This window comes from Cydia fagiglandana, chromosome 3, assembly GCF_963556715.1.
Source record: "Cydia fagiglandana chromosome 3, ilCydFagi1.1, whole genome shotgun sequence".
NCBI classification, from domain to species: Eukaryota; Metazoa; Arthropoda; class Insecta; order Lepidoptera; family Tortricidae; genus Cydia; species Cydia fagiglandana.
In genome coordinates, this window is record NC_085934.1 from 3,555,712 (window position 1) to 3,566,346 (window position 10,635).

At 35.6% G+C, this 10,635-nt stretch overlaps 1 protein-coding gene across 1 annotated transcript; it reads left to right on the top strand.

The window, feature by feature from the left end:
* The first annotated feature begins 7,010 nt into the window (after positions 1 to 7,010).
* LOC134680500 (uncharacterized) lies at positions 7,011 to 9,370 on the top strand. Its single transcript, XM_063539625.1, has 2 exons — positions 7,011 to 7,245; positions 8,792 to 9,370. Exons 1-2 carry the CDS (start codon positions 7,161 to 7,163, stop codon positions 8,926 to 8,928), a joined length of 222 nt encoding a protein of 73 aa, XP_063395695.1. The 5' UTR covers positions 7,011 to 7,160; the 3' UTR covers positions 8,929 to 9,370.
* Positions 9,371 to 10,635: the final 1,265 nt, after the last annotated feature.

A 10,635-nucleotide genomic window follows, 5' to 3' on the forward strand; every position in this document is an offset into this window, starting at 1 on the left:
TTAAATTTAATACTTGAATCCATTACAAAACCGTACATGTATAAAGTTCTTGCTAATACTGACGTAAAATATCTAAAATTATTGTTTCATAATAGTCTTGCCAAAAACCTTATTTTGATGCCAAAAAGTCGTAAAACATGAACATTTCAAACGCAGTTTTATAATAATCTATATAGGTTTTTGTTGTTCGGCAATTGCTCATAAAATTACAAATACATTAATTTATTTGTGAAATTACTTAGTTAATCTAAATAGTTCGTAATCCACCACTAGAAAAATAATTTCAAAAACATACGCTTTCCCTGATTCCGGACGCTGTTCGATAATACCTTCCAATCAAATTGTCGGTGTACTCATCACCGTACTCACATTAAGCTTAATTTCTGGTAATATAACTGCACTATATTAATTAAATTTACTAAAATACACAAACTAATTAGGTAATCACACTGTAAAACCATACTTTGAAACACAGAAATAAATTTAAAAGGTTTTATGACCTTAACAAATATACGCAACTTCTTAACGATTTCTTTAAGGTTGCCCATACAAAGTGACAATCGGCAGCGACGATCCGTTTCGATCAGTTGCCACGTCCCAACTGCGGCACAAATTGGCCGACTCTGAGGCATAATGGAAGGGATAGGTATTTAACTCGTGGAAAAAAAATACGCAAGTAAATATCAGCTGTAAGTAATAGACTTATAGCCTAAAATAGAAGAAATTCGGTGATACGGACGGATATTGAGCGTTCGGTGAAGCGTACTTTTACCTTAAAACCTAAAATTTACTTGCCGGTTATGTGATTTTGTCTTTACAAGAAGCTTGTAATATACGTGTTTGATTTGATTTGAAAAACCGTCTGTGTTTTATTCTTTTTATGGGTCGGAATTAGGTTTAATCAAACTCCAAATTAAGCCTATTACCGATGGTATGATGAGATTACCCTCGGTGATAGAATGTATAGAAATCGATTACCGACCCAGAGAAATATCGAATGGGTCGGTAATAGGCTCTTAAAGAGTTATCTATTACCGAGTGACTATTTGGTATTGTATTTTTGGTATTTTTAAACATACTCCTATAGTTTTATTTTTTATTTTTGTGTCATTATTAAACTTAATGACACAAAAATAATATACAGAACCCACGTCGTTATTATTGTTTTAACCCTCGGTATTAGGTTTCGAATTTTGAGTTTGGTTTCTATTAACGAGTGCAGAAAAATCATGCCAATTGTACCCTCGGTAATGAAAGCTCAATTCGCGATAGTAGAATCACAGCCTGTCCCTTGCCACGGTATTAGAAGATTTGGTCATTTTGACTTCAAAAAATATTTTAATACATATAATAACCCAAAATGAATCCAAAAACGTGTGAAACGGAAAGTTCATTAAATGCTCTGATGAAAAAAAATATTTCTGGCTGTTAGACAGCATTGATACCCTTAATTTTTGGATCTCTTTTGAAAAGTTCCTTAACTACCACGGTAATAGGTGCCTTTACCTTAACAGTAAATTTGTACAAGCATCTAAAAATAAATGAGCTCAAACTTCTTTGCATAATACATGAAGTAGGGACTATAAATAATATCGAAGTCTAAACCTTTTACAAAACTAAGTACCCTTATTGTCTGTTTTTGGCGTTGTCAAAGTTAACTCCATTAATTTTACCATAAACATGTCCATTATCATTGACAGCTGTGTAAGATTTTACTTCCCCATTCCCAAAAGAATCATGGCTTTCAACGCCTCTCAACCAAGGTCCAAAGTTCAATCCCTCAAAATTTAAAGGGAAATTGAAAAATGGGAGTAAAAACGGATTGAAGGATGGAAAACCTCTTCCAGTTGTTGTATGGGTTCCAGCTAAAGCAGTGGTAAAGGTTTTTTGAGATAAATCTGAAGGGTTACTGTTAATTCTTTCAGGATTCTCTCCCTGGCGAGGAAAGTTGAATGTTAAATACTTCTCGACGTTGGGATCTGATGATGATATAGCAATGACTGTATCCCCGGATGGTGACGATCCTGAAAAAGAAAGGATAATTTGAATCTATTAAAATATTCTTCAGGCTGAAGAAATTATGAGTTGGCATCTTTAAAAAGACTTAATTATATAAATAGATTAGACACACACAAAAATTTATACATATACATATACACCGTGTTTTTTTTGATTTCCGTTAATTTCAAGGGTGCATTCCTGAGCTTAAATCAAGTAACTTTCTCAAAGACACCGATATTCTAATTAACTCCATTTCGGAGATAATCAATAATTTATTTTTTTCCTCTAAGGCCTCTACAAGTGTGTACACTTGCCTTAGGGCCGGTTTACATATTGATTAGTGTTTAGAATGAGTTCATACATTTGCTACTAAACTTAAGTACAATCTCGGTCGATCGATGTACGAAATGACATTGATATGTCACAGATTTCAATTGTTTAGTTGAGTTAAATGTAATGCCCATGTTACAACAACGCTATATGCTACATTTAATTAGTATTTAAACATATTTTTTTTTCTAAAAAAAGCAAAAAAAAAATTTTTTTTTGAGGTGTAACTATGCCATTTAGTTCTCTTAAACGTACTTAACCATACCCCGAAGTTAACGGAATTCAATAAAAACACGGTGTATATCCTCCTCCTCGATCCTCCTTTCTCGCGGTCATTAAATTATGAAGCCTTTATCACCCAGCCTACAAAAAGGAATCTATTCTATCTTTGTCATTAAAATCGACTCAGCAGTGTCTACGCCCCAATAAAGTACCAAAAATATGTATTCACGACCGCACTTACAGGTAGTGTGTATATATTTTTGGCAATTTGCAAGTTTGCATATCTCAATGATTAATACCTTGACTGTACCTGTGGAGCTTAACTTTTCAATGAAGTTTAGGGTTTGTAAATTAAGAGTGATACATATAACTACTAAAATGTTAACCCTTCCTTTTCACTCCGGAGTACATAACAAAAAAGAAACAAACCTTTGAGAACTACAGGAACCGTCGTCATAACGGAAAAATTGGCAAACGCCAATAACAATTTAAATAAAGACATGGCTGCAAAATTTCAAATGTTGTATCCTCACTAGCACTTACTAATATGAAAACGTAATTCATTACATCTTCTTTTATATAGGCCTTAATGCTATATAATATCCGTTATTACTTAATCGTATGTTATTAAAGGCAATGAACCCTGAAAACACACCCTTAAAAAAATATTTGATACTTGATAGACAAAAATCTAATAAAATTACAGCCTAAATTCAACCTTAAGGCTGAGCCGTAAAGATACAAAATTACTTACCGTTATTCGTTATTAACTCCTGACGAAAAAAACATAGTCCTGCAAGCACTGTAATTATACTAATTATGATATGAATTGTCTGAGTCTGAACGTAGGCGGTTAACTGTGAAGAACCATAAAATCAACTCTGCGGATAGACAGCTGAACTTGAAATCGTGAATGTTTTGCGTACAGAGGGCAACGACCTAGCTAAGCCCCTATTAGACCCAAGAGAAAGACAAAAAGCTCGACTTATTGTAAGTATATATAATATCGCTATTTTTAGTGTACCGCACAAAACTTTGTTCGCGGTACACTTATTGTTGTGACGGATGAACTAATTAACACATCTCGTAATTCCACATGTCGCCAGTTTTTAAGATAGTTGTAAGAGGCAAACGAGAATACGAATCGCCTGATAGTAAGGCTACCGTTGCCCATGGACACTCGCAACGCCAGAGGGGTTAATCGAATATAACTGTCGTGATCGATTCACACAATCACTAGGTAGTAATTATAAATGGTTTAACTCACGTATTTTTAGTCACTCGAGCGACACGAGACGCGGCACGATCACAACTTACAGGCGCTTATAAGACGCCAGACGACCATACTAAACTATATGTAAATATGTACGTAGATGTTTCTCATTTCAACTTAGCAACCAAGACAACCCAAATGGCCGACTTTATCCACACTATCTTTCATCTTCAAGTACAGTTACCTCAATGTATTGATCTTCACACCAATCAATAATTCAAATAATTACTTTAAACAATTGCTAGTATTAGGAAAGCTATTATGGTTTTTACAAACACTTTTATATAAGTTAATGTCTCAACTCAACTCTCACGTCCAAAATGTAATGACGGAGAAATTATACACATCACACGGTTGAATAGGAAATTGATCTGCCAACGCGTTCCATTAATATTGATTAAGAACCGTTTTAAATAATATTAAAGAAAACTTGTAATTTTATCTGGGTAAATATAAATTGGGGATGCTGTGAGTTGGTTGCATTTGGCTGTGGTCTGTCAAGATGGCGAGACTTGTGCGGTTATTCAATCTGGTTGCACTTGTGCTGTTCGTCACAGTTGGTGCAGGTAGGATATTGATAGTGGATATTTTATTGTAGGTGTAACTATTATTTAAATTTGAATTAGGTACCTAGTTCTGAGACAACATAAATGGCGAAAAACACCCAGAAAATACTAAAAAACATTGGTATTTGTAAGAGATTGAGGTCCGAGCGGAAAAGATCACCACACTATAGATTTAGCTTTGCTGTATAATCGCTGTGGTACATGACATGCCATTCAGATATTTGTACGGGACTTTATCTGATTTTTTTTTGCATTTACTCCACGTAAATTCAAATTTTCATAATTTGAGGTTAACTGTGATTGCATACCTATACTATTTGAATCAAAATCAGAATGCCTTCAAAACTTTCCTAATTTTTCAGGAGAAACCGCCACCAACTTCAGATCTGAGCGACAATCAGACGATCCAAACATATTCGGCGTCGCTTCCATCGCAAGGGTCACCTCCAGAAACGGCCGCATATCCTCCTCAGGAGGCATCCACTTCTACCCTGGACCTGGAGCCAAAGAGTTCTACAATCCTGCCATGTTCATCAAAGCAATCAACGGCAAATATGGAGCAAGCAGCGTTCAAATACACCCAGGCGCTTTAGGCGTTTCCTCCGCTCAAGCGGGTTTGGACCCAGGGTATTTGCCAATGGAGTGGCCAGGACTATGGCAGAGGCCGATGCAGAACCAGTATGTGTTTGGAGACCCGTGGGATAGGGTGAAGGAGTTACCGCAAACAAAAATAAGACAGTTCGTGTATCCCAGCTTTAATCCGTTTTTAAATTTTTGGCGGTGATTAAATTAGTTTGTCCATATTTATGGTTTTATTTTGGAAATGGTAGATATAAACTATGTTTAGTGTACAAATCGTCGGTACTTCTTGTTTATATTTATAAATGCACTGATTTTTGTAAATTCTGTCTGCGAATCACGTATTTGAATGGCCCATTTATCAGTTCCAAAGCGTGATAGCATCTGTCTTACATTTTATGATCATTTGGCATAATATTGTCAAATAAAGATGCTAAAAAATATGTTACAATGTTACATGACTGTGATTTGCATCCTAATCCTTGTAATAGTAATTTAATTCTAATGAATGGTCGTAATAAAAGTTTTTGTCACTTTTAAGACTTAATAAATCTCCATTAAGTAGGTGCCTATGATCTTTCCTCATTCGACTCGTAGCTAAGTTTTGGCAAGGTGCGAATGCGAAGATTGCGAAGGCGGTGGGGGAAGGTGGCGCCACAAACTAAGTAGGTACCAGCTAAAAGTTAGAATTTTTTCGATGTCCGAAATGTAGGCAGGTCGGAACGGAAATATATGAAAAATCTAAATTCAGGTACCTGCGTGTTTTTTTAGCTCATCTATAAGTACTTGCATTTAATTAACATATTTACGAGTTACGACATAATAGCGGTGACATAGTTAGCACATCTTTGACCTCTGAAGGTTGTCGGGTGGCGTGTGGTTTTGCTACATAATTATTGCATTTAATGTCAAGCACAGCACAGTAGGACCCACTGTACCCAGAAATGGACAGCAAAGGTGTAATGCCTTATAGCCCACCATTTATGATCTTTAATCGTTATTAAACTTATTAATTACATTACATTATTAATGTTATTGTATTATGGTCATCAGTTACCTGAACATAAGTGTTGTTAGTTTAAAAATAGGGTGTCTGTTTCTTAATAATTGATTTTACGAAAAAAAATGTCCATAATTGATTCTTGTCCATTACTGGTGCCGTCACTTATGTGTTTTTTTTATTAGATACACAGAGAGGCACAGCGCTTAGGTATATGTATGTTACAAGCCTTTCATAAAATGCGACCGGTGTGCAATATTGGCGAGTCGCGGTGTGTAGGTTGCGCGGGAGTGGATTGGAAATCGCCCACTCGCGAACCTTATGCAACGCGGCGGCCATTCTGCAAATATTGTGCAAATTTGCATTGAGCTAAATTTTATTTCCTTTAAAGAGTATAAAGCACAAAATGACAAAATATTTAGTGCATAAGATTAAGTTTGATTTTTTCTGAAGCTTCTTTATTTACAAGTGCGACCAAAGCACTTTTGCTATTAGCTTTTGTTTTTATTTCAATTAAGTATTTACTTCTAAAGTGGTTCAGTTTTTCTAAACAATTGTATCTAAGCTCTATTTAACTGGCGAACATTGCGGACTAGGTACAACAAGTTCAATCTATCGAATATTTTAAAAATTGCATGCTATTACGATGAGGTCGATGAGGTTTGTAGAACCCATAAGATTAAGATGAAATTTTGACTAAATAGTTATTAAGGTTTAACACAGAGTCATCAAGAGTATCTTTAGTTTTCATGCACTCGCAGAAAGTTATTCATGATTATATTTCATTGCCTAATAATTACAGTCTCTATCTAATCTAAAAAGTTTACCGATTCGATTGGTTCAATGTAATTAAATCCTAGAAACTTAAAATGATGCAATTCAAATAAATAATTTTAATATCAGATTTTTTTTACACACAACCATTCATCATCTCCACCTTTTAAACTTTAATAATATGTATTTGAATCTCGCTGCAGAATAGACCACAGACGTCGACGACCGACTCGGTGACATCTCACCCGCAGTGCGCTAGCGGCACTCTAACCTGTCACTTTGATCAAAACGCACTGGCCACTAAGAACAAAATAAATATACAACGTACTGGCCACTAAAAAAGAATTGACTCATTTACATATCACACTGGCCAAAAACCGCGTTGTCAAAGTTTAAAAAGTGAAACCATAGAGCCATGAGAGTCTTGTTGATTTTTTTAGTGGTGTTGGCGGCGGTGGCGGCGGCACCGCAGAAGTCTACGTTGCAAGCGGGACCAACAGGTGAGGATTTTTCTTTATTTGGTTGTTTTTGTTTATCGGTTAAGCACCACAGGGGCTCTAGCCAAGTTCCCCTGATGATATAATTTACTAAATTTAGTTAAGGATTTGTTAGCAGTTTTTACAAAACTAAAATGATATATAATAATATATAATAATATAAGCCTTTTATTCAGACAAATTACAGTTTAAGAGTTTACATATTATTGTACATAACTTATCAAAATATATAATTTAACTTATTACTATTTCAGACAACATCGGTTTGGTCTGTATGCCGTTTGGCAAAGGCATCTTCCATCCCTTTCCATTTTTCCCTGTCTCTCGCTAGTCTAGTCCACTGTCTCCCTGCGAATTTTACAATTTCGTCTTCCCATCTCATTTTTGGTGGTGCTTGTTTTCTTTTTCTATCTTTCAGGAACCACCATATAATTCTCTTGCTCCATTTCTCTTTGCCTCTGATCATATGTCCTGTCCACCTCCATTTGAGTGATTTAACTTTAATGGTTACATCCTCTACACGTGTTTTAGATCTAATCAACTTATTTCTAATTCTATCTCTCAATTTGTTAAATTGAGAGAAAATGATATAGGTTAATATAAACAACAATTAACTACCTAAAACTGCGTTATTAAGACATTATAACATTTAACATGTTTGAAATAAAATACATGTAAAGTAATATGGCCAAATAGCTATCAAATCATCAAATCAAACATATTTTTTTCTCTAAACCAACAATCATTACCAGTAACTGATGGGCCGTACGAATCAGTTTTGTTGGAAACAAAAAAAGATGATAAGAGTTTTTATGATACTAATAAGAAGAACTCGCAATTATAATACTTAATTAAAATTATCTATTTATAGACGGAAGACCACTTGTCCTTGACCTCGACAGTTATCATAAACGTGTGTGTGTTTTTGTTATTTCTCATTTCTTGGTAATGTTAACCTATATTATTAAATCTTCAAATAAGAATGGATCCATTTTCCTTATGTTGTGCAACTGAGTAGAACACGACTTTTGAGGACGGATCAAAATTACCTGCTCGCGAAATATTTACAAGTCTGTCGTATTTTTAACTAGGACACCCATTGAGGTATATGTAACCATATATATACCTCATTAAACATATACAATTTACATATACCTACCTCAATGAGCACACCTGTTGATGTTTGTGATCAACATAAATAATACAATGAAATATAATTACATAGGTATATGTACGTGACTTTAAGGGCCACCCCACATTTAGCGTCTTTCGAGCGTCGGCGGCTGGTCAGCGCTATGGAAAATGAAGTCGCTGCGTAGATGCGTCGACATTGCGTCGAGCAGCGGCCATAGAGTTGTAAACGCCGACGCTCGAAAGACGCTAAATGTGGGGTGGCCCTAAATAGGTACCAACTATCATTTCAATACATTTTTTCTTTTCATTTGCCGTTTGCCGATCTGCGATTGTTATCTTAGTTAGGGACATATTTAATAGACTTAAACCATGCAGGAACCAGGTCCATTAGTTAAAGGCTCAAATATTGTTTCAGACACCGGAAGCCAGCCCTTCATCGAGGAGGTGGTGGTGGAGTCGGTGCTGAACGTGCGCGCCCCCGCCGGGAGACAAGCCAGGACCAACACCAAGACAGACTTGGCCCACGGCACTAAGGTGGCCGAGAAAAACTAGGCCTGACTGCTTAGCTATAAGTTATATAAAGAACAGTAAAGTTTGTTAAACAACCCGTTCATGGAAGAGGTGCTGAACGTCAAAAACGTTGACTGTCAATTTTCTTTTCCACATACTTACTTAAAGTATGTACATATCTATTTGTGATTCCTTTAAGTCCCAACACCATAGCTATTTTAATGTGGAAAAAGGCGATCTATATGTTACAACGCTTGTAATCAAGGTATTGGTTACATTTTTGTATTGCTTCAAAACTGTTTGTATTATGTACATGTAAGTACCTAATTGGCAAGTTAATTACAAGTTTCGTAAGTGTCTTGTGTGTGCCACTTTTACATCTGTTGCCTTTACGAGTTTGACCCGACCACATACCTTATCCATTAAAAGCGATTGGTATTAAGTACTTACAATTTTTTGTGAAAAACCAATACCTTGATTACAACTGCTGAAATAAATTAATAAATAATTAATGTTTTATGAAAAAAAACCGTAACCTTTTTAATTTTAGAATTAAATACCTATTATAATACCTAATCTAAAGTAGTTGCAACGGCGTCGAAACAAAGATCTCTTAATACCCATTGACCCATAACGCCTAGAATTTAATTATTGATACAAGTCAAATTGCATGGACGAATTTGAAAGCCTGTAGAGGTGTTTAAATAGAGGCACTAAATGTAGCTCTTCGTGCACTGAAGAATATCCTTACTTCTTCCTCCTCACGTTATCCCGGCATTTCGCCACGGCTCATACTGAACTGACTGAAGAATATCCTTAATTGTGTTGAACTAAGTCTATAAAGTACAGTGAAACCTGGATAAGTGGGATCTCAAGGGACGAGCAAATTTGTCTCACTTAATGAGGTTTTCCACTTACCCAGGCTCCCAGTTAGCCAGGTACAAATAAATTTCTGTCTCATTTACAGAGGGTCCCATTAATAGAGGTGAGAATAGAGGATATATCTCAGTTATAGAGGTGGTTAATAAGGTATTTTGTAATTATCTTTAAATGTTTAGGTAAAATAATCCTTGTCCCTAAATATTTTTAGGGTTCCGTACCCAAAGGGTAAAACGGGACCCTATTACTAAGACTTCGCTGTCCGTCCGTCCGTCCGTCCGTCCGTCCGTCCGTCCGTCTGTCACCAGGCTGTATCTCACGAACCGTGATAGCTAGACAGTTGAAATTTTCACAGAAGATGTATTTCTGTTGCCGCTATAACAACAAATACTAAAAACAGAATAAAATAAACATTTAAATGGGGCTCCCATACAACAAACGTGATTTTTGACCAAAGTTAAGCAACGTCGGGAGTGGTCAGTACTTGGATGGGTGACCGTTTTTTTTTCTTTTTTTTTGTTTTTTTTTGCATTATGGTACGGAACCCTTCGTGCGCGAGTCTGACTCGCACTTGCCCGGTTTTTAAGTCTATTTAAATATTTCTTTGAATTTATTTTGAATGATTTTCCAAAGGATAGATTTTTTCAATTAAATTTGATACGGACGGAAGACGCAATGAGTATTAGAAATTAATTAAATGAAAATTTGTTTATTCTCGTTACTTATCAAGATTTCAGCTTTCGTTTCGATAGTTTTAACTACATAAAGTAACTAAATGGAACTGGAAGTCGTTTAGACACAATTAAGCAAATGCGAGATTTGTGGATAGACTAAGAGTTAGGAAGAATACGGAAATAGATCAATAAAGTC